General features: G+C 27.9%; 1 protein-coding gene across 1 annotated transcript; it reads left to right on the top strand.

Annotated features, from left to right (window-relative positions):
* The first annotated feature begins 5,469 nt into the window (after positions 1–5,469).
* Positions 5,470–6,258, top strand: LOC145832528 (kelch-like protein 41b). The gene has a single exon (XM_082939841.1). It carries the CDS (start codon positions 5,470–5,472, stop codon positions 6,256–6,258), a length of 789 nt encoding a protein of 262 aa, XP_082795967.1.
* The last annotated feature ends 18,764 nt before the right edge of the window (positions 6,259–25,022 follow it).

The raw sequence follows: 25,022 nt of genomic DNA, 5'->3' as shown, positions 1-25,022 counted from the left end.
ATTTTAAACTTTTAAACATACTTTGTTTACTACTTTATTGTTTTTTATATGCAAAAAAAAAGTTGAAGGACATTAAATTATTGATGATACTTATACTTATTGAGGAAATTACTGATGAAACTAAAACCTATTAATATTCTGTAGTAAAAATGTATATTATCCAACTGTACTCAATAAAGATTGTTGTATCTAAAATATCTGGGATAAAAAGCGTAGTATGCAAAACTGGTTTTGGACAAAATAAGATTTTGGGTAATGTACTACCGGATCCACTACTTAGGATCCGGCCAGATCGGGATCCGGGATTCTTAATCAAGATCCAGCCAGATCTAGTTAAGAATCATATTTATAAATTAAAATCCGCTCGGATCCTAAATGTTTTATGTAGTATCAATAGAGAAAAAACTTTAATTTAATTATTGTGGTACTACCTTTAATTAGTAAAAATGATTAAAAAAAAAACACAATGTTGTTATTTAAGTATTTTATTGTAAAACTAGGAAAAAGGACGTTGTAAAAAAATTACAATTATACGAAGTCTCAGTTTAAATGTAAAATTTCAAGCCAAGTATACACTAAACTTGAATTTTGTACATTGTATGACGTAAAAAAAAAGTTAAATGTAACAATGCTTTTAAAAATAACGAGCTTTATTTATATTAACCATGTTAAGCATTACATTATACTTATATTTATAAAAGATCAAACTATAGGATGAATAATAACTTATTTGCAACTGAGTATTTTTATATGTATATAAAGGTGAGTAAATTTTAGTAAAAAACATTTACTCATATCAATGCCATTCAGTTAAAAAAACTGTTCTTATTTTTTAAGTTGTTATGAGGCTATAAAAGTTTTTCTCCAGTTTTTGGAAGCAATCGACTTCGCTCTTGTTCATACAAGTTAACAGCTTCTGAAAATAACCTAACAAAAAAAAACAGAAGATAGTGGTGCAGAAAGAAATATCCTTGCAAACCTAGCAAGATGTGTGTTTTTTTGTTTTAGTTCCACCAAGACAAGACTTCAGCTTCTTTAACTTCTTCAGCAGATAACTTATTTACCCCGAAGAAAAATCTTAAAACTTGTATCAATCTCTTGTTCAACTGAACTTTCTTACTCACTTTAGTGAATGTTTGCACTTGTTTATGATATAAATGAATAATAGAACGATAAAAAAAAATTTAAGAACATTGTGTTTTTTTTTTTTTATTTTTATTAAACAATTTTTAGTAATTAATGGTATTATAATAACTAAGTTTTACAAGTTTGTTTTCTTTTGAAACTACATGAAACTTAAAACATATAGGATCCAGCCGGATCTTAAACTAGAAAAAAGATCCGAAACCAGATCCGACCGTATCTTAAATTAGAGAAAAGATCCGGAACTAGATCTGGCCGAATCCTAAGTAGAGGATACAGTAGATAACTACATATTGAGTGACTGGTCGATTGGTGTGGTTTAATGTTCACAAAGGATATGGTTTTGTTCATCGAAAAGATAAGGACAATGACATATTTGTTGATCACACTGACATTACTAAAAACAACCCTAAGAAGTTATTAAGGTCACTTGTGCAAGGTGAGGTTGTTCAGTTTGATGCAGTAATGACTATAAAAAAATCCACAGGCCACAAACGTGACAGGTCTAAGTTGCAGACCAGTTCAGGGTTCCAAATATGCCCTAGACAAAAGTTCAAGCTATAAAAAGCAGTTCAAGAGGTAGCAGAGGCCTCAAGCAACAAATTATCAAAAAAAAAATTATATAGTAGAAGGTTATTGTAAATTGTGGACCATCAACAGTATAGGGGTAGACCAAATAAAAATATGAGCCTGACCCCAAATAAAAATAGATATATTGTAATGTATGAATCTGACTCTAATTACCATGAACATAAGAAACAAGTGAATCTTGATATGACACAGTTAACGACATATGTTTTTCAATTATTATATTCCTAGACCAATTAACTTTTAAAGTATATATATAAGGCTTAAACAGGCATGACACTTAAGTAATGTTTTTGTATAACTAAACAATTTTTCATTTTTTATAATGCAAATATTATGGACAAAAAATCAATTTATACTATTTGTTAGATATTTATTTTGAGTTTATTATTATGGCAATGTTATTATTGTTATGGTATAAAGATTTGATAAGACTTAGGATTGAAAACTAGACTTTTTTTATTGAGTAAAAACTGCATAAAAATTTATTAGTGTATATTTATAATTTAAACAGGGCTGCTAAATTTTTTTGGATAATTTTCCTCAGGTTTTCAAAGTTTCTTCCAAGTTTAAAAATTACACATTTTAAGGTCCAATTTTAGTCTAAAATCAAGTTAAAAAACTGTGTTAAATATTATAACAACATTTAAAAGATATGTTGAAGCTTCTTTGAATGTGTTTTTTTATAAAAAAGTTTTGCTGATGGTAAAACTTTTTTATCTATACGACAGATTTTTTGTGTCAAATCTAAGGTTTACTACTTAACATGTATAAGTTATTAAAAACTCAAGGTTTTTAGATGATTTTTGTTTAAAACTCTTTTTTTTTTTCAAAAGTTCTCAAATTCTAGGTTTTTCATGCTTTTTTAGCTTAAAATTTCTAACTAAATGTATTTCCAGGTATTCCATGATTTCAGGTATTTTGGCAACCCTGTTGAAATATAAGAATTATTGTTTAGACAATATTTAAGAGTTTTAGTGTTCTTTAAACATTTAATAGATCAAATTAGTTAAAGTTTTTTTTTCACTTAAATAGTTTTTAAGTTTCATTTATTTCAATTTATTTAGAAAAGTAACTTATGTTATTGAAATACTGTTGTTATTAAAGTGTTTTGTGGTTCATTTTATATTAGATATATTGTTCAAACTGTCCCATCTGATTTTTATACAGTAGTCTCAAATAGAACGTAGAATCTACTTATATTTATACTAGTAATTGAATAAGTAGTAATTGAATAAGGTAGGATTTAATTATGATGAGTAGTATCAATAAAATAAAACTACCAACTTCAATACCTTACTAAAATATTTTAGCCAATACTGGTAAGTGATTATATATTAATACTTATAAATATATTTACAAAGTTACTCTTTACCTTTTTTTAAAGATTTTTATGGAATTAATTTGCTTATGTTATAGAAAAACTACATGAAAATATATTAAATAATGGAGTTTGAATGCAGTGTTTGCCTAGATAAGTTAGTAACAGTAAATAATGATGTTTCTGTTACTCAATGTGGTCACATGTACCACAAAAAATGTTTGGAAGATTGTATGAAAATTAACAAAAAATGTCCATGTTGTAAAACTGAAATTACAAATGTTGTAAAAAAAATATATCCAAATGTTTGTGCTGATCTTGATTATAGTTGTTGTTCAAATGAAACAAAATCATTTATTGACAAAATTTTTGACGAAGAAAAGGAAAAAAGAATAGTTTTACTCAAAATAGTTAAAAAACTTGACAAAGAAAACGTTAGTCTTAAAGAAACTAACAAGTGTTATCAAAAAAATATTGAAATTGCTAAGGTGTTTCTTGAATGTTTTAAGAAAAACAACAAAGGCATCCAAGAAAAAATCAATTTATTGGAACTTAGGAATGTTACATTATTACCTAAAATAAAAAACCTAAATGATAATAAAGTGAATGACAATGTTAATGAAAATTCAAACTTGAAATATGAAGTTCAAACTGAGAGTGATTCGTGTAGTATCAGTTGTTCATTTTTTGAAACTTCAAATAGTGATGGTTTGTTTTGTTTTATAATATTTTTCTATATATTTGTATTCAAAAATTCATTTATGTTTGATGTGCACTTTTATTATCTAAAAAGAATCTAATTTGTGGTCACAAAATGAAAGTTCAATTTCTTAAACTTATTTTTATATAGTTATTTGCCTTAGCTAAAAAAGAATGCTCAATTTACTGGGATGTAAAGAGCTTATTTAATAGATTTATGCAAATTGTATATTTTATTCGCGACCGGTTTTATTGCAGACACAGAAACAAATTTTTATTAATAAACTGAAAAGCAGACAAAACTTAAACCAAACCATAATTAAAGTACAAAATAGGTTATTTTCTTGATTTTTTCATTGAGTTTTTGTTGACATTTGGCTTAAATTAAAAAAAGAAGTTTTTTTAAATAGTTCTTAATTCAACTTAGATAAATTTTTAGAATTTCTTTTAGATAGTTCTTAAATTTGTTTAAATTTTGAATGTTATGTTAACTTAACACAAATAAGATTTTGATATCTTCAGCGATTTTAAGTTTTATGAATGTTTTGTTGACTCTTGGCTTAAAATCACAATTTGAGACAATTCTTAATTTTATTTAGATAAATTTCAAGGTACTAATATTTTATTATTATTTAGAAAAAAAAAGAGCTCTAATTTTTTTTCTTTGACTCATTATATTAATATTAATTCAATTCGTTTTTTTTCAAAACTAGTACCAATTTTAACTAAATGTACTCTGATATGCTTGAATTTTCGAATACGCACACTTTTGTTTTTGTTTATATTCTTCACGCATGAATAAGTTTTTAAATAACAGTATAATTAACTAACATTGTTTTATGCAGCTTCATATTTTATTTTTTGCTTGAAAAGGTCGCAATCTCTTGTCACCGAAACCGGTCGCGAATAAAATATACAACTTGCATAAATCTATTTAAACTTATTTTTTAAATTTTCAACTTTTACTAAAGCAAGTTTGTTTGTTTTTTACTGAAAATAACTTTAATAACAAAATAATATATTATGCTCAAAAAAAAAACTAATAAAGTTTTAGATGACATACAATACAATAAATCAGAGACTGCAGATTTTCAAAAACGTTTTTCAAAAGAAGTAAAATCGCAGCTAAAAACAATATCTGATTACCAAAGCAGAATATTTGAACTATTGTTAAAAACAATAAGCGAATTAAAAAATACGAATGAAGTGTTAAGATTACAAAACAATAACTCTGAAATTAAGTTGAAAGAATTACAAGGTTCACTACAAAACGCTAAAAATGATGCTAAAGTTTTAGAAGAAAAGTATAAAATTCTGCAGAATATCAATAAAGTTCTTTTGGCTAAGTTGAATTACAGTAAAATTTTGAATAGCACATCTAAAGCTGAACAATCTGAAGAACTACTAAGAGATGAAGAAGACTCAGTAAAAGAAAATAAACACAATCTTCCTTTAAAAAATACTTTTAAAAATTATGGTTTGTAAATAATTTGATTATTAAAAGTTTTTTATTAGGTTACATCTTTGTAATTTTTTTCATTATATTTTCTTTAAACCACTTACTAAATTATAACACAATAATTTAAACAAAAAACAACTCTTTAGATGGAAAAGATAGTGTAGTCATAAGCACTGGAGTTACTAGAAAAGATAATTCTGATTCTCTTGTATACAATAATTTCATTTACAACTTTAACTTTAAGACATCTAAATGGAAGATGTTTTCAGAAGTAAACTCATCAAGATGTGTTCATCAATCTACTTTAGTTGGAGATAATCTCTGTATAATCGGTGGTTATAGATATGGTACCTCTTTTGCCGATACTAAGGTGATATCAATGAATGATAAGGGGAAAAGTAAAGCACTGACAATACCCCCAATGCATAATAAAAGAAGCAATTTTGGAATGTGTTCGTTTGCTGGTTGTATTTTTGTTGCTGCGGGAGCGGGAAGTTGTGAGACCAAAAAATTTATTGCAAAATGTGAAGTTTACAGTACTGCGTCTAGTGAATGGACTGAAGTTTCAAGTATGAATACAAAAAGGTGTGATTTTTCTTTGAGTTATTTTCAAGAAAAAATCTGGGCAATTGGTGGTTTTCTAAATAATGAAAGCATTGATACAATAGAAACATATGATATAATTCACAATAAATGGACAACTATTGATACCAAGCTTAAAACAAATCGACATGGTCACAGTGCTGTAGTTCACAACAAAAAGCTCTTTGTAATCGGTGGAAGATGCGATGATAAAGATATATCATCAGTTGAAGTTTACTCTAGCGAAACAAATCAGTTTAGTTTTGTGACCCCAATGAACCAAGTACGTTCATACTTTGGTATCAGTATACTTAACGATAAGATATTTGTTTTTGGGGGACATTTGTCATTAAATCTAATAACTGACTCTGTTGAAACTTATGACATTGAAAAAGACATTTGGTCCGAAGGTCCAAATTTACCCCTTCCATTGGCTCTTTTCGGATGTTCAACTTTTCTGCATTAAGAGCGTTGTATTTGTACGTATTAAAAAATTTCATAAAAAATATTTAAAAATTTACAATAAAAGTCTCTATAATATTTATTATTACACGATATTTATAGTTCTTCTAACTTAAAAACTAAATTAATATTTTCTTTTAAACACGTTTAATATTTTTACGAAGTTTTAAAATCCTTTACTTAAATGTATACGTAAATATTTTTTATATGGTTTTAATATTAGAACAAGGATTATATAAACATGTATTTAGATTTTAAGAGATAATGAACAAAATTATTTTGAATTTTCAACCATTCAATAGATAGACATAATTATTGACAGAAATGTTATAAATGTTCTAACCTTATGACTAAACTTTCTATGTGTTTTTAAATGTTAGTTGTTTACTTAGTCGTGAAACTTATTTATTGTCTTTGAATAGAACAATCTATAAAAGTCTAGTGTTATAAGTTATTATTGTCAAGAATGTTATAAGAACTAATTTATTTAATTAGTTAAAATTTATTTAATGCTTCAACCTTTGGTAATTGTCGAATAGTCATATATTACATAGCTTTTACATAAAGATGTAAAATTAAGACAAAAGTACAACATTCGCCAATTACAAGTTTTTATATGTAAAGTTGTGTAAATGATTTAAAATTTTGTTATTTTACTTAATGTTTGGTAAATAAGAAGAAAAGTGTTCATTTAGGAAAAACTTTATGTTTATAGAAACCGGAATGGTAATTGAAATAAAGCTGTAGTAATCTATTGGGCAACGGGTCTAAATTCGACGAAGACAAAATTGCTCGAGGGGACTAAATTGCACGAAGACGATTTTGCATTAAGGGTCAACTTTGCACGAGTTACATTTTTGCACGAGAGTAAAAAAATAAAAGAAAACACAGAAAAAATTAATAATAAATAAAAATAATGATAATGAAAAATTAAATAAGAAAAAAAGAAAAAAACCTGACCGAGAGTAAGAATTAGGGGTAATCTAGATTTTTCTAAGCCTTAATATAAAAATGATAATAAAGGTATAAAAAGCCTCGTGATCTACTAAATCTACAATTTCGGATCCGAACCATCCCAAATCTAAAAAAAAAATATCACAATAATATCCAGCCGTACCTGGATAATTTTTTCAAACTAAAATCCGGTCGGATCCGAGTTGGGATAATATTTTCAAATAAGTCGATGGGTCAATAAGGACATGGAATAAGTCCATTGGTGTTGCTGGAATAATTCTTTTTTAAAACTATCATAAATACGATCGTCTATAAAAAAAATCTAAATACTTGGTTATTTTTTTAAATGCACGCAAGCCATACTAACGATCAATTTGTATTTTTATTATTTGTATTCGGTATAAGAAATAAAATATCGACTTTTTTATGTGTAAAATATAAAACGAACCGCAAAAATGTTTAGAATATCTCAAGTTCAACTTAAGATTAAACTTTTACTCTTAAACATACAAATTAGACCATTTACTTTCGTAAGTTTTTAAAATTATAAATCAGGTTATAAAAAAATAGACAAAAACCGAAAATTTTATCCAAACAGAAATAGGTTCGTGAGTAAAGATAATAACAAATTGGTGATAAACTAATTGTGTGATAAATAAGTAAGTACGGTTATACATGTAGCTGAGATTAGAGCCTTAAATAAATACTTAGTTTTATTTTACAATCCAACAAAAAAATATCATAGTGAAAAGCTCTAAACCAACAGTCCAAAGGCTTTTATAAGTCATAGAACTAGAAATTTTCCTTATGAAAATTAAATTTAGGCCGCAGTTACCTAGAATAAAGCATAATACTTAATTCATAGTAACAATGGTATAATGCTAAATTGTAAATAATGTGAGTATTGTCAAACTGCACTTTAAAAATATTTCTGTTAATTATTTCTAAACTTTCTTAATTTTTTTTCTATTAAAAGTACAAATTAAAATATATTAAAAAACTTGATATTTCTAAAGTTTTTAAACTATGTAAAGTATATACGCTTCAACTTTTTACTTTCGTTTTTATAAAGTTGTGAAGTTTGTTTTCATATCCTATATGCATTATTATATTCTTCACATTAGTACCTATTTTTGTAACCTTTAAACTGTAAAATACAATAAATAAAGTGTTTTTACAACTAATAAGACGCTAAAGAGCGGTTGAGACTTTTGCAGTCTAGATTTTTCTAAGCCTTTATACAATAATATAGGTATAAAAAGCCTAGTGATCTACCAAATATACAAATTTCGGACCGACCCGAATCCAAAAAAAATTATCACAATAATATTCGGCCGTATCCGGATAATTTTTTCAATCTAAAATCCGGTCGGATCCGAATTGGTATAATATTTTCAATAAGGACATGGTCGGATCCGATTTGGGATAATATTTTCAAACAAGGACATGGTCGGATCCGATTTGGGATGATATTTTCAATAAGAACATTGTCGGATCCGAATTGGGATAATATTTTCAATAAGGACATGGTCGGATCCGATTTGGGATAATATTTTCAAATAAGGACATGGTCGGATCCGAATTGGGATGATATTTTCAAATAAGGGCATGGTCATATCCAAATTGGGATAATATTTTCAATAAGGACATGGTCATATCCAAATTGGGATAATATTTTCAATAAGGACATGGTCGGATCCGATTTGGGATAATATTTTCAATAAGGACATGGTCGGATCCGAATTGGGATAATATTTTCAAATAAGGACATGGTCGGATCCGATTTGGGATAATATTTTCAAATAAGGACATGGTCGGATTCGAACTGGGATGATATTTTCAAATAAGGACATGGTCATATCCGAATAGGGATAATATTTTCAATAAGGACATGGTCGGATCCGATTTGGGATAATATTTTCAAACAAGGACATGGTCGGATCCGATTTGGGATGATATTTTCAATAAGAACATTGTCGGATCCGAATTGGGATAATATTTTCAATAAGGACATGGTCGGATCCGAATTGGGATAACATTTTCAAATAAGGACATGGTCGGATCCGAATTGGGATAATATTTTCAAATAAGGACATGGTCATATCCGATTTGGGATGATATTTTCAAACAAGTACATGGTCGGATCCGAACTGGGATGATATTTTCAAATAAGGACATGGTCATATCCGAATAGGGATAATATTTTCAATAAGGACATGGTCGGATCCGATTTGGGATAATATTTTCAAACAAGGACATGGTCGGATCCGATTTGGGATGATATTTTCAAACAAGGACATGGTCGGATCCGATTTGGGATGAAATTTTCAATAAGAACATTGTCGGATCCGAGTTGGAATAATATTTTCAATAAGGACATGGTCGGATCTGAATACTTGAATCCGGTGGATCACAAAGTAAGAAAAATAAACTGTATTTCTTATTATCTCAAAAGTTACATAATTTACAAAAACTTTGATAAAACACAACATAAAGACAAAGTAAGTAAAATTGATAGTCATTTAGTTGTCTTCTGGCTTGTTGTCCTCAGGTTTCTTGTCCTCAGCCTTCTTGTCCTCAGCCTTCTTGTCCTCAGGCTTGTTGTCCTCGGGCTTCTTGTTCTCGGGCTATTTGTCCTCTGGTGGTTAATAGAGGCTATGGCACATCAATTGGATCATTGACAACGACTTGTTCTTTTAGAAAACATTTGACTTTCTGTCTTCTAGCTGGTTTGTTGAATCAGCAAAACACCAGATCGATTGGCTTTGGAAATAATGACAGCAGGAATTTTTGATTGTGACGTCACAAAATAAACACAAAGTATTCATACTGTCTTTTGTCTATTGTCGTACTTAGAAACATAAAAAACTTTTAAAGTTTTATGCAGTAGTAAGGTGTTAGGTGTGCTTAAAAGCTGCGTTAAACGACAAACAATTATTTGCTTCAAACAACGTTCAAAAAGATACAAACGCAGCAATTTATTTAACAAGCGACGACTGCTAAATTTAAGGGAAATTTATTATTTTTATTATTATTAAGCTGCTAAATTATTTTTGATTTCTTTCAACGGAAAAATTTTAACACAATTTTATACTTGAACTTGAAACGAGTAATAAAATAAGGCAAATGACTTTCTATTTTACGACTAAGAAAGATGAAAACTCATTCAAACATATTTTTAAACTTCAGCAACATTCTGATTTAAAACAAATACAATCTATACTTTAGATCAATCAATCAGCAGACCAAAGCAATAAACTAGTAGTAGTAAACAAATAGACAAATTTGTTTTATCAGCTAAAACTCAGACGTTATTGAGAACAACTATTCTGCTGTTGTAATTCTAAATTTTAATGCGGTTCTTACTTTACATTTCTATGCTTAGAAAAATATTTATATTTTGCTCTCTTGGTAACTTATAAAATGCAATTTTGCACTAAGATACTGCGTCCCCTGACGACTTATGTAAATTGCAACATCTTCAGAAGAACATTGTGCACTTGAGTTAAAAGACTGTGCTTTTTATCATCGAAATACTGCGCCCCCATACGACTTATGTTAGTTGCAACTTGTATTTTGCCCTTAACTAAAAAGATTAAGCTTTTTAGGATTGAAGTACTGCGCCCCCATGCGACTTATGTTAGTTGCAACATATATTGTGCACTTAAAAGAAAAAATTATGCTCGTTACCAAGTAAAATGTGCACCTAAGCACTAAAAAAGCATAAGTAAAAATTACCGCAAAAATCATATAGTATTTTTAGCAAAACATTCTTGACATCAAGCTTCTCTTTTTATAAAACTCAATAAACCACTACTACACACTTGTATAATATTTGTAAACTTGCTGTTTCAAAGTACAAAGATTTTCACACAATTTTTCTTACTATTATCATAGTGAAATGACGCAAAGTAAAGTATTATCGCAAACTTTACTGTCAAAATTTTAAACTCATTAAAAAGTTGTTTAGTATTTAACTAAAGTTTTTTTTTTTTCGCTGCGTTTTTTAATTGATAAGGCACCTGATTCCTTATAGAAGATTCCTAAAGTTCAGGTCACACATGGTCTCTAATTATCCCGTTACAGAGATTTTATTATGGGGGGGGGGGGGGTAATATGGATTAGTAAAGTAGATTAGTGTACAACAATCAAACAACAATCATATTTTATTTACATAAACTAAACAACACAAAGATACAATTACATCACTCTATACGAGAACTAAAGTTAAACACACATAAAAACATTAGTTCTTAAATCTAACGTGTTTAAAAATGCATATTAACTTAAAGCACACTAATAACTGCCGAATTCTCTGCCAAAACTGCTACTGCAAGTAAATGTAAGTAAAATTTCGTTTTATAAGCACTGAAACAAATGTAACTCCTAACAATAAAAAATGTTTTTGTTTTTACAATACTGGAAGCACGTCACGAAATCTGCGTAAAACAGTTTACAACATCCGCTTTAAAACAAGAAAATGAAATGTTAATATCATTACAATTTTACTAAATGTTTAGTAAATAAAAAGAAAGATGTTCATTTAGGAAAAACATTATGTTTATAGAAACCTGAATGGTAATTCAAGTAAAGTAGTAATTTACTGGGGAACGGGTCTAAATTGCACGAAGCCAAATTTTCACGAGGGCACCTAATTGCAAGAGGGAACAAAACTGCACGAGGGGACTAAATTTCACGAGAACAAAATTGCACGAAGACGATTTTGCACCAAGGGTCAATTTTTCACGAGTTAAATTTATGCACAAGAGTAAAAAAATACAAAAAAAAAAAAATTTTAAATAATAAATAAATAATGATAATAAAACATTAAATAAAAAAAGAAAAAAAGTTACTGACCGAGAGTAAGGGTTAGAGGTAACAGTGATAGTAAAAATAAAAATAACTAATAAAAATAAATTAATTAAAAAAAAAGATAAATATATATTAAAAAAAAATCTACTGACCGAGGGTAAGGGTTAGGGGTAACAGTGATAGTAAAAAATGAAAATAAAAGTTTAAGAAATATTTTTTTTTTAGTCAAAATAATAATAAAACTAACTTAACGACCGAGGGTTAGGGGTAACAGTGATAGTAAAAGATAAATAAATTAAAAGTAAAGAAATTAATACAGAAATTAAAAATAATTACCCGTGTAAAAATGTCTCCGTGCAAAATTGTCTGCTCCTGCAAAAGCATGTTCGTGCGATTTTGTGCCTTCATGCAAATTAGTCTTCGTGCAATTTTGTCCCCTCGTGCAATTTTGTACGCTCGTGCAAATTAGACAGCTACCCATCTACTAAATCAACTAATTTCGGATTTTGCTGGATCCGTATATCTTATAATTGGAATCCTAAAGATTTAATTTGCTAGTAATTTTAACATGCTTACAAATAATATGTAATACTGTACTACTTGTTTAGTAAAATAAATTCTTATGTGTTTATGAATAAGTCCATTGGTGTTGCTGGAATAAATCATTTTGAAAACTTACATAAACACGATCAAGTTTATGATCAAGCTAAATACTAAGTTTTTTTTTTAAATGCATGCAAGCCATACTAACGATCATTTTGTATTTTTATTATTTGTATTCGGTATAAGAAATAAAATATCGATTTTTTTATGTGTAAAATATAAAACGAACCGCAAAAATGTTTAAATGTCTCAAGTTCAACTTAAGATTAAACATTTACTCTTACAACATACAAATTAGACCATGTACTTCCGCAAGTTTTAAAAATTATAAAAAAGATTACAAAAAAGATAGACGAAAAACGAAAATTTTATTTGAACAGAGTTAGGTTCACGAGTAAAGATAAAAACAAAATGGTGATAAACTATTTGTGTGATAAATAAGTAAGTACGGTTATACATGTAGCTGAGATTAAAGCCTTAAATAAATACTTAGTTTTATTTTACAATCCAACAAAAAAATATCATAGTGAAAAGCTCTAAACCAACAGTCCGAGGCTTTTATAAGTCACAGGCCTAGAAATTTTCCTTATAAAAATTAAATTTAGGCCGCAGTTACCTAGAATAAAGCATAATACTTCATTCATAGTAACAATGGTATAATGCTAAATTGTAAATAATGTGAGTATTGTCAAACTGCACTTTAAAAATATTTCAGTTAAATATTCCTAAACTTTCTTAATTTTTTTTCTATTAAAAGTACAAATTAAAAAATATTTAAAAACTTGACATTTCTAAAGTTTTTAAACTATGTAAAGTATATACTCTTCAATTTTATACTTTCGTTTTTGTAAAGTTGTAAAGCTTGTTTTCATATCCTATATGCATTATTCTATTCTTCACACGAGTACCAATTTTTGTAACCTTTAAGCTGTAAGATACAATAACCAAAATGTTTTTTTCAACTAATAAGACGCTAAATAGCGGTTAAGACTTTTGTAGTCTATATTTTTCTAAGCCTTAATATAATAATGAAGGTATGAAAAGCCTCGTGATCTACCAAATCTACAAATTTTGGACCATCCCAAATCCAAAAAAAATTATCACAATAATATCCGGCCGTATCTGGATACTTTTTTCAAAGTAAGATCCGGTTGGATCCGAATTCGGATAATATTTTCAAATAAGGACATGGTCGGATCCGGATTCGAGTCCGGATACTTGAATCAGGTACATCACAAAAACTAGTAATCATATAAACGTAAAACATTTATAGTAAACAATGTTGTACATCAAATAAAAATAGTTTTTTAAAATATTTGAACTCGTATTATTCTTTAAAAAATATACTGATCTAAAAACCTTAAGGTATTACAAATAAAGGCATTTAAAAAAACTAGTCATAATTAGGTAAAGTAACGTTCAAGTTAAACTAAACGTTTTTAAGTAGTAAACACAAAGTAATTTACATAAAAAACTAGCAAAAAATATAAATACTTATATTAACATTTGATTAGAATTAGATCATGGTTTTGAAGGCATTCGGCGATCGTGTGTCAAATTTCGAACATAAAAATATTTGCAGGCTTCAGAGTTAATTTTACTTTTTTGTCTTTATTTCAAACCCGAAATATAGATGATAAATTATTTAGTTTTGTTTATATTTTCATACTTAAAAAAGTTTTAAATATTGTTATAGATAATCAACGTTGTTCAGTTTACTATTTTATAAATATTTGACCAGGTCGAAATTTATTCCAACCGAAACTTGGTTGTGAATAGAACAGTTAATTTGCACTAGTATTACTATTTATGACCTTTTAATATATTAAATTGTAAATTTCAGACACATATAACCAAAAAAATTTAAGTTTAAAACTAAAGTAACTAATTGAATAAATTTCAATAAATAATTAATTTGAGTTTTTTTTTGTTCCATTATCTATCTCCCATAAAGTGCCTCTGTTTCACATAAGATAGTACAGGGATTGGCAAATTGCCGCCCTGCGGGCCACACACGCCGCTCAAAGCTTAAACCTGAGGCCTTCAAGGTACTTTTCATCTCATAATATACCTTTATATAAAGTAATAAGAAAAGTTTTAGTGGTAAAAGCCTACAATTATATAATAACATAATAAGTACTTATTAATAATTATATACTTTTGCTTATTTTGTTACAGTTTTGCTTAAACTAGTGTTTTTATGTAGGTTATAAAAATATTTTAAAATAGCTGCGGCCCGTAGAAATTTTCTTTTTTAGTGCCAATTGTGTAGAAAAACTGACCGGTGACTTATAAAAAGACTGTCGAACCCTGAGATAAAGCATAAAAAATATTATTAGTGGAATATGCAAAATGTAAATGTTTACTAAGCTCAGTTTTTAAAACTGTTCAGCCTTATAAACACATAGGATTTTTAACCAATCAAAAGAGCCCAATAATGAATACAAGTTTTAATATCATGATAAAGATTTTTTAATTAGTTCATTTATAGATTGAAACGTTAAAGTATTTGATTTAGTTAGTTATAGGCTTTTTGAGAATAAATTTGTATTTTTTTTCCAAGGTAAGTTTAAACTCAATTTCTAAAAAACACAATATAATCAGAGACAGACAGTAACAAGACTAACTGAAACACTAGTTGTAATTTTACACCCTAAGTAAAACTTTAAATGTTAGATTTGTGTAAATTTAAACCTTTTTAGATTTAAATTATTGGCTTGCTGTATTAACACAAAACAAAAACAATAATATTATGAGTTTAACCTTTGATTAAAGGGTACAAAGTAATAAAGTTTGAAAAAGTTCATGAAAGATTAAAATTAAGTCCAAGTTTAAACAAGAAAAAAATATCATCAAATTTGCTAATTTTACCCTTTAGCTAAAATATATTGTTTGTTTAAGACACCAGAGCCATGTATCATGATTCAGAGTAAAATTTCAAAAAGTACATAGAAATGTCTAAATAAGTTAAAACAATTGAAATAGTACTGAATAAGTTTTGAAACTTGCAGCTTTTTGTAGAAAACTTCTACTTCTTAAATTCGGAATATAAATGATTGTTTTGCATTATTGAACAAGAGTTTTGCTTTTAATTACAAATTTTACTAGTTTTCATAGTACCTGTATTGTTGTCTTTTAAAACTACTAAAATTCTAAATAAAACTATTTTGTTAAATACTTGTTTAGCGATTAAAGAATATTTATAGTTTACTATGATAGTGAAACAATGTTTTATTTTAATAATCTGCAAAAATCAAACCTACATTTGTCACTAATTAGTTGTTTAAATTTGTCACCAACATAAAAGTGGAATTTATTTATTTATTTCATGTTTAAAATTTTGCTAAAAATCAAAAAATATAATTAAGTTTACTTAATTGTATACATTAGTACTAAGATATTAAAGAAATATTAGCTAAATTGTTTAAAGTTTCACTACGCCCAAAAAATATGAAATTATTTTATGTGTTTATTAAACTTCTTCATTGTTTTTTATATTTTATTTTCTGTTTGAAGCACAAATTTTATTTTTCTATCAAATAAAATATAAACTAAAGATAGATAAAAAAGGTTATTCAAGTAGTTTAAAACTATCTTTGAAATATTGTATTGCTATTGTACATGTTTTTTATTCAATTGAAACCTGTTTAAATTTGTTTTTATCGAAAACTTAACGAAAACTTAAGTGTTAAAATGTTAACAATTTTTACAATTATCTTACACAAATAATCTTAATATATAGTTGAATGTTTTTAATACATCTAAACCTTTAAGTAAAGAGTTTAAAAAGAAATTTAAATATTTAACAGCATTTAAAATTAGTACACATGAATGAGTCAAATTGTATTGGCTGGGGTTGTAATGAAGCGGAGTTAGTTCAAAAAGAAATTGCCGAGGGCATCCAACCGGGGGATTACCTATTGGAAAACGATTACTCGGCGGGCGCGATTGATCACATGAAGTCCAAAATCTACGAGATCTCTCACACCGCCAACGGTTTGTTCATCCATTTGCACTGGCCTTCCTCTGCAGCGCATGTTCGCCAGTTTATGAGCTCCAAAGTTTCTGAATTTGAGTCTCAAGTTGTTTGTGTGTTCGAGTTCAAAGAAAGTTGCAAGCATTTAGTAACAACGTTGAACTACGCAGCAATGAAGTCGCACGGCGTTCAAATCGCCATGGTAAATGTTTCGCTTATTTCTCGCGATTATTTTCGCCAGATTGACATGCATTTAGGAGACGACCACAACCCTTACTTGATGGTGAGGAGAAAAGGTCACGGCTGGCTTATTTACAAGCTTGTCGACCCTGAAACTTCAATTTTGTGCTTTGCAAAGCATTTGATTGATGAAGGTATAAGTTCGGAGCGTATGAGACATGAGTCTGATGAAAATACTAGTCAATCTAACTCTTCTGAAATGAGAATCTCCGTCCAAGATTCTGACTCTAGCTTCGAAAAAAAACATTCTGGTAAGTTGGTTTCGAGAGAAACTGATAAGACGAAAATGCATGTAGAAAAAAGTTGTGTTGCAAATTCACATTTCAAAGTTCCAGTAAAAGTTTTAAAAAATGATAGTAATAAAAACGAGCTAACTTTTAATGATGAGCTTACGCAAAGCAAAACATCGATTGAAGAAAAGACTGGTCGCAGCGACCTAAAAAAATCTGACACAAACAGAACAGATGCTAAAAGCTGCAAAGAAAATACAAAAAGTTTAATTTCGTACCTTAAAAATTTGAGAGATGTTATATCTAAAGTTTTAGATATACTTATCAAATGCGAAAATGTAAATTCTTCTGAGAGAAATACTGAAGCCGAAAATTGCATTGTCTTACAACTGAATAATACTAAAGAAGCTAAGAAAATGCTAGAAAATGCTTTGAAGAACAGTCTTTTTGAGATGGAGCTAAGGAAGTTTATTTTCCTGATTCTTAGTTTAAAACAGCTGCTGTTAACAGAAATTGAAAAAAAAATCGGTCAATTGTTAACTCTCAGTAATCTGCAAAGAAAAGAATATTTTAAAGATATTCGATCAGACTGCAATGAAATTAGAAACTTTTTGATGTACTACGCAGTCCAAACAGAACAACTCGAAACTGCGTTGTTAAGTGCTAGTGATGATACACTGAAAAAGGATGTATCAGTTTTGAAAACAGAGGTATTTAAGATGAACAAAAATATTGAAGCCTTTTGTGATAAGACGGTTGGAAACATAAAAAGTGAACACGTTCGGAAATTTGTAGAGATGTTTAAAGCATTGTGTAGTAGTCTGCACAGGAAGTGTTCTGACCTTTTTGAAACTGAATAGGTTTGCTGATTATTCATTTGATGTTTGACTGAAACAATTTACTGTTTTGTTTGAGTTATTTGCATGTAGCATGTTTCGGTTATTTAGTTTGATTATTGTATGTTTATTTAATATAAAATCGCTTAGTTTTCGTTGTCAACAAAATAAAAGAAAAAAACAAAACAGCTTGTTATTTTATTTAAATATTTCAGAATAGTTTACTTTTCCTACGTACCTATTTAAAACTCCACAGCAGCGTTATCAACTTATAAAAAACACCATTCTTTATTTAGTTGTAGTGTTTCTACGAGGCAAAACTTGATGTTATTTATCTGAAAGAAAAAGCCTTAAGTGACTCGGAAAACTTATACTAAAAATTTTCATAAATTAAAAGGTTAGGTAGTTGTCGGAAAAAATTAGCTCAAATTAGTTAAAAGTGTCATTATTTTAATTTATATAAAAATTAACTGGCACTAGGATGTACACTTAAAGAAATAAAGTTCAAACAACAAACTTAAATCAATTACTTTAAAATAGCTACACTTCAAAAACCTTCAAAATATATAAACTGAGCTACACTAGAAATAATAAATTCCAAAAACGATTGCTTTATCCTAAGAGTAAAGTTATTAAATTGGTGTTTTGGCCACAATTTTTATATCAGGAGTGCAGTCAATGCACCCGCCAACTTAAGTAAAAATTTCCTAATTATATCATAAAACAAAGTTTTAATTTTTTGTCGAATTCAAGCTAGACTTGAACTCCTCCGCTTTACTGAAACAAAAACTCATCTTATAACATGAATATCGGAGTAACTGTGGTCAAAAAGAACCCTCAAGGAAAAACAGTTTACTTTTGAAAACAGAGTAGCAAAAGTAAGAGAGATGCCCAACAAGCCAGAAAGATAAAAAGTATATTTAAAGTTGGGAAACTCTTACTTAAAGTATTAAAAGTTATAACTTAACAGTTTGATCAGTTGACGTAAAAATTATTTTGAGCCGCAGCAAATCTACTGATAAATAGTAAATAACTAATTCCTAGGGGCTCAGCACTTGTCCGGTCCTGGCGAAGGGTTCGCATTCCTGTGGCTCCTAAAGTCAAGCCCGATTCACAACTGTACAACAGATGTTCAGTATTGCCAAATACCGCTTCGTCTCACCTATTGGTTCCGGTAAGCGCCTTCCTCGTATCCGAAGTCTTGGTCACGACCCCTTTGCATTTTACTTGCAGGTCTGACGTCACATGACAACAAGTGGAGCGTGAGCTCCTTGGCACTTTTGCTAATGTTCGTGTACTTTACTATGACCAAAGACAAAAGTTAGCTTATAATTACGTTGCGTCAATAAAAAAAAAGTAATGAAAACTTTGTTAACAGCTTGTTACAATCAGTGCAAACTATTGTTTCTTAAGTTATTTTACATCAGACTAGTAGGTAAAATAAATCAATTTCTCAAAATTAATTCAATATTTGTAAATTTTTAGGCGAGGGGACTACGGCGGCTGATAAGTGGGGATAAATTAGCACGACAACTGGAAAATAAGAATTATGACACTGGTTATTTCTTTAGAAAATATTTAAACACCTTCGGCATTTTGGGCTCAAAAGGGATCTGCGGGCTGGAAATAAATAACTAGCTCTAATAGAAAATCGTAATTTAAAAAGTTAGAACAATGAGTTGTAAACAGTAAGAAATTTCGATAAAAAACCAAAAGTTAATCATTTAGTTTTATTATAATTAGTTTAGTATATTTTATCTTTAAAAATTAAATTACATAAATTTTATACAAGAATATATAAGTTAAATTTACAATTCAAAAACGTATAAAATGATTGAGTTTCCATAAAAATAAAAACTTTTAGTTAATTTTCAAGTTAATATTTATATACTAAATTAAATGTATTTTGTATGTTACTTTTAAAATAATGTTTATACCTCAGTTGCGAACAAAAACAAACCTTTCATAAATTTAACATACTCACATACATTTAACAACATTAAAAAAGACATAGTTTTACAATATTGATACATGTTTTGTTACCCGAACTACATAAAATTGTAAATTTTTGCAAAACTTAAACATTTAGAAAAGCTTATATAAAAAGTACAATTGAAGTATGTACTAAAGATCGGGACGGGTCAAATATGAACGAAGACACTTTTGCATGAAGCGTCAAATATGCACGAAGGGTTGTTTTTGCACCATAGTAGAAAATATTAATAAAAAGAAAACCAACCGAGGATTAGGGGGTAACAGTGACAGTAATAAAGAATTATAAAACATAAAAAAATAAAAACTAATAAAAAAAAATTACAAGAAAGTTAAAACACTGATTAAGGGTAAGGATTAACAAAATTAGTAAAAACTAAAAAAAAAAAACATTACCAACCAAGGCTAAGGGGTAACAATGGTAATTTAAAAATCAAAACAAATATATATATATAAAGTTACTGACTAAGGGTAAGGATTCACAGTAAAAGTTAAAAAAAAACCGTGCAAAAGTGTCTTCGTGCATATTTGACACCTAACCACTAAAAATGCCCACCCATAACATTTAACTTAAAAATACTTGGATGGTAACTTTGTTTTCTTACTATTTATTTGTTTTCTTTAATTATGCTATCACTGTGACCCCTGATCATTGGTCGGTACTTTATTATAATTACTATTCTTTGTTCTGGTGCATAAGTAACTTTTCGTGCAACTTTGTACGCTCGTGTAAAATTGACAGCTACCCATAAAAATTACAGTTAATTTTGTATGAACAGCATCGTTAAAGCTGCACTAATTAGTTTTCACACTTTTTTGTTTATTTCGAACATAGTTAGTTTACAAAATATTTTATTATGTTTACAAAAACAATTTCAAAGAGATACACATGACAAATTCATAGTATATTAGTTTGAGACCACTGATAGAAAGAGTCAAAGAACGTTTAAGACGAAAAACAGTTGTATCTGACCATATTAGTAACTTTCAAATTTAAAAAAGTAACTGATAATAATTTTGGTACTTTAAAAGAATGTAGGAATAAGTTTGAGATTCTGTTCAGCAAAGCTATATTGACCAAACGTTATAATCCAATTTCAAACAAGCAATTAACTGAACCGGAAATTTTCCACACATATTAAGAATTTTTGATTAGTTGTATATATATATTTTACCATGTGTAAATGTTTATGAGCATAAATTTTATTGCTAAACTTGTAATTTTTAGTATATAACTGTTCATATATATATATAACTTTATCTCTACTGTATATTTAGTTGTTTAATACTTATTTTTTTGCACAGTTTTGTTTTTGACAATGACTGAGGATAAGTCGAAACGGTGTCAACATGAAATATGAGTTTATAATGTGAGCCTCTATGAAATTGTTTTGAAAGCTCAAGTATCCCCTCTTGTTTTTTATTCTTTTATTTATGTTATAAACAAAAGTGAGTACACTCAGTAAAAAAATATTTAACTTTATATGGTTTACCTAAAGGGTAAATTAAAATTTAATAATATAAGTATTTGATCATTCAGTAAAACTAATTTTGCTAGTAAGTTTTTCAGGAAATTCTTTTACAAATTTTATTAGAGTACTACTAAATACACTAAAATCTTAAAATTAAGTCTTAACTCGGCCATAATAAATAAAAAAAAAGGATCGAATGAATAAAAAAAGTTTAAATTGAAAAGTTTTCTAGGTTTTGAGTATACCAGTTTAAAAATAGGTTTCTTATATGTATATACAATCTTTTAAAAAATATGAAACTGCAGTAGTAATTTACTTATACTTTTAGCATAAAAACAGCATTACTAACATAAACTAATAAAAAAATATACTGTTTAAAAATTTAAACTACAAGTTTTTTGTTACCAGCTTTTTTTTATAAATTAAAATAAACCAACAAAAAAACTTTAGCAGCAATAAAAATTTTTCAAAAGAAATGTTAAAAAGAAAAAGCTAACTAAATACCGATTGGTATTTGAAATATTTCAGGAATAAAAAACCTAAAGAGAATATTACATATTTTTCAATTACACATTTTAAACTTTGTAATTAAAACTTCTTTAGAAACCTTAAAAATACAAACTAGATCAAAATATTTTTCTAATAAAAAAATGCAAAAGACTTTTTTTTTATCCAATTTCAATAACTTAGAGAAAATAATAAAACTTCAATAACAAAATTAAATGCTTTAAAATTTATAGTCTAGTTTAACTATTTTTTTTTAACTTGACATTAATCTCTTTAAATATACTTAATTACTTTACTTGAAAAAAATAAAAACTCTACAAAATTATCTCTTCAAAGAAATATTTTGATATTTAAAAAAAATTGAGATTTAGAAAGTTCAAGATAATTTTTGACTTTAAAAAACAACTTTTACGTAACATTAAAAACATTAGTTTACATTTGTGTTTTTTTTTAATTTATCTCTGCGATGAAGGGACAAACACAAAAATACAACAACAAACGTCAATTTAAAATTTATAATTCACTTTTTTAATTTTCACATCCATCTTTTTGAGTATATCTTACTGATTTTTACTTCAAAAAAAAAAAATTATCTCTGCGAAGAAGGGTGGTAGGCGTTCAAATTCCTGATGACTTTCTTCGGCGGCGATTGGCTGGTTTTGATCGGCTCTCCACCAATCAGCGCATTCCTTTCGCTCTCGATAGCGTCTTCGTACTGAGAGTGGTACAACGCGATGTTGCTTATTCCGAACGTCTGTTTAAAAACAACCATTTTATTGTGATATCGTAAATAAGAACATTCGTTCGTCTCAGCAAATAGCTTGTAGACTTTAGTTTCTAATTTTTCTAGACCTAGGTAGGGCAAAGTTTTTATTTGTAAGGCTAGATCGGAAAAAATTTAGTCCTTAGTGGGCCAGAGCATTTCGAATTATTGATTTACCAATTAATGCGAATATTACAAATTATTAATGCCTTTTTAGATCTGGCTCTGGCCAGATCCTAATTTGGAAATATTATCTGGATCCGACTGGGTACTAATTTTAAGTCAAGATCTGGATCCGGTCGGATTCTTATTTACATAAAAGTCTCGTATCCGGCTAGAATCTATATTTATGGATACGGTTGATTACTTTTTTGAATCTTTCTAATTCAGAAAAATTCCCAATTGTGACAACTTGAGATGTAGATTGAGACATGTCACATGCTAATATAATATTTATAAATAGATTTGACAACGTTATTGACAAAGGTAGGTGTGTAAATAATCATAACTAAATAAATACTTTGCTTGAGGTAAATTGACTATAGAATATTCCAATTAAGTTGGAATAACACAAAACATTAGGACAGAATAAAGTTTTTATCAGTACACATTAAATTGAACAGCCGTTTCTAAAGTCATGTTTTTAAAGTCTAACTCCTACAGTTTTGTTTTGTAAAAATATGATGCAAAATTTAATAACAAAATTTGTAAAATTGACCTTTACCGGCCTGTAACTCCAATCGTGGGCCAGTCATTTTACCCCGCGGACCGTACCTTGCCCACCCCTACTCTAGAGAAAATTAACAAATTAAATGCAATTAAATTGGAAATTAAAACAATATTTTGATACTTGTTTCAAATAAATTTTTCTATAAATGAAATCTAAAAAAATTTCATAAAAAATATTCAAAGCTTAAAAAATGTAATTACAAGCCAAATCATTTTCTATATTTTTTACACTGCTTAGGGACCATAGCCTTGTGTTAGTATTAAAACAATAACAAAGATTGTACTAACAATAATTATATTTTTTAAAAATCAACAAGTAGTAACCGTTCACCTGGGCGACGTGTTCGAGAATTTTTATTTTGCTCACTTCCAAATCAGCCCTCACTCCCCAACTGTACTCGAACTGGGTCGGGTTGGTCGTTGGTATCTTCGTCTTTTTCAGGTATCTGAAAAAAAACACATATTAGTTTATTCTCTTGTTGAAGTATCTGAATAAAAATGTTTATTTTCATCCAGTTTAGTTTTATTTTGTGTTTTTCAGGTGTCTGAATTGTAAATAAACACACATATTGGTTTGTTCTCATGTCAGAGTTAAGATCTAAATACTAAAAAACTTTAAAACGTCTTAAGCAGATGTTTGTAAAACATAAGAAAAAGTATTTGAAAATGTAAGTTAAGCAGGATAATATAAAAACTGGCAATAAATAAATTTTTTGATAAAAAGCTTTTAAAAAAACATAGAAAAGATGTTTTTCTTATTAAAATATTTGAATAAGATTTGACAATGTTTATTTTTTCATAAACGAAAGATCTTTTCAAAGTGTTTGTAAAAGACTTGTAGACAAAGATTTTTTTTGAAGACTCCGACCATCTTTTGTTTTTGTATAAAAAAAAGGAAACCTTTTGGTTGAAAAACTAATGTAGAAATAAATAAAAGTGTACTTGTAAAAAAACAGTAAATTTTGTTAGATTCATATAAACTAGACATAAAGATTGTAAGGGACAAAGTTTTTTAGCATTTTGTAACTCTAAGTTAATATATTAAGCTTATATTTCGGTATAACAACTCAAATAAAAGAAATATTACTTATAGTTAGATTTCATATTTGAAATAATTAACTGTGAGTTAACTTGTTTGTTTAATTTTTTTGGGATCAACATTAAAAATAACAAAAAATGTACATAATTAACTATATTATTAGATATTTACTTTACTAACTAGGAATGAGGAGCAATGCAAAAACTTGTTTAAAGTTGTTCAACTTATCAAATATATAATTGTAAAAACTAATTCAAGTGCGAGTCATCATAGACAAGCGGTTAAGGTGGTGGACCATAAAACTTTTTTGGACTATGGTCTAAAGTTCGAATTCTGCTATTTGCACAATATTTAAGTTTTTTTTTTCTTTTTATTCCATCATATTAAGCCCTATCCTAAAAGAAAGCTATAAAATTACATGTAGGACCAGGGATTTAAAAACTTAACTTAAACAGCAAAACATTTTTACTTTAATTCAAAATTTTCTTTAGTTATTGAGATAATAGGGTAAACAGATGAAAATTTCAATGAGTTCTATAAAGAAGGACTTAATAAAAAACAATTTTTATATTTTTTTTCTTTAATAAAAAGTTATAACTTATCAGCATTTATAAC

The sequence above is a fragment of the Thalia democratica genome, chromosome 3 (genome assembly GCF_965202585.1).
Source record: "Thalia democratica chromosome 3, ktThaDemo2.hap1.1, whole genome shotgun sequence".
Lineage (NCBI taxonomy): Eukaryota > Metazoa > Chordata > Thaliacea > Salpida > Salpidae > Thalia > Thalia democratica.
The sequence above is the reverse complement of the archived record's forward strand: the minus strand, read 5'-3'. Positions and strand labels throughout refer to the sequence as shown.

Excerpts from the sequence above, each read along its gene's own strand:
- LOC145832528 (XM_082939841.1), top strand. The coding sequence starts at position 5,470 with ATGTTTTCAGAAGTAAACTCATCAAGATGTGTTCATCAATCTACTTTA.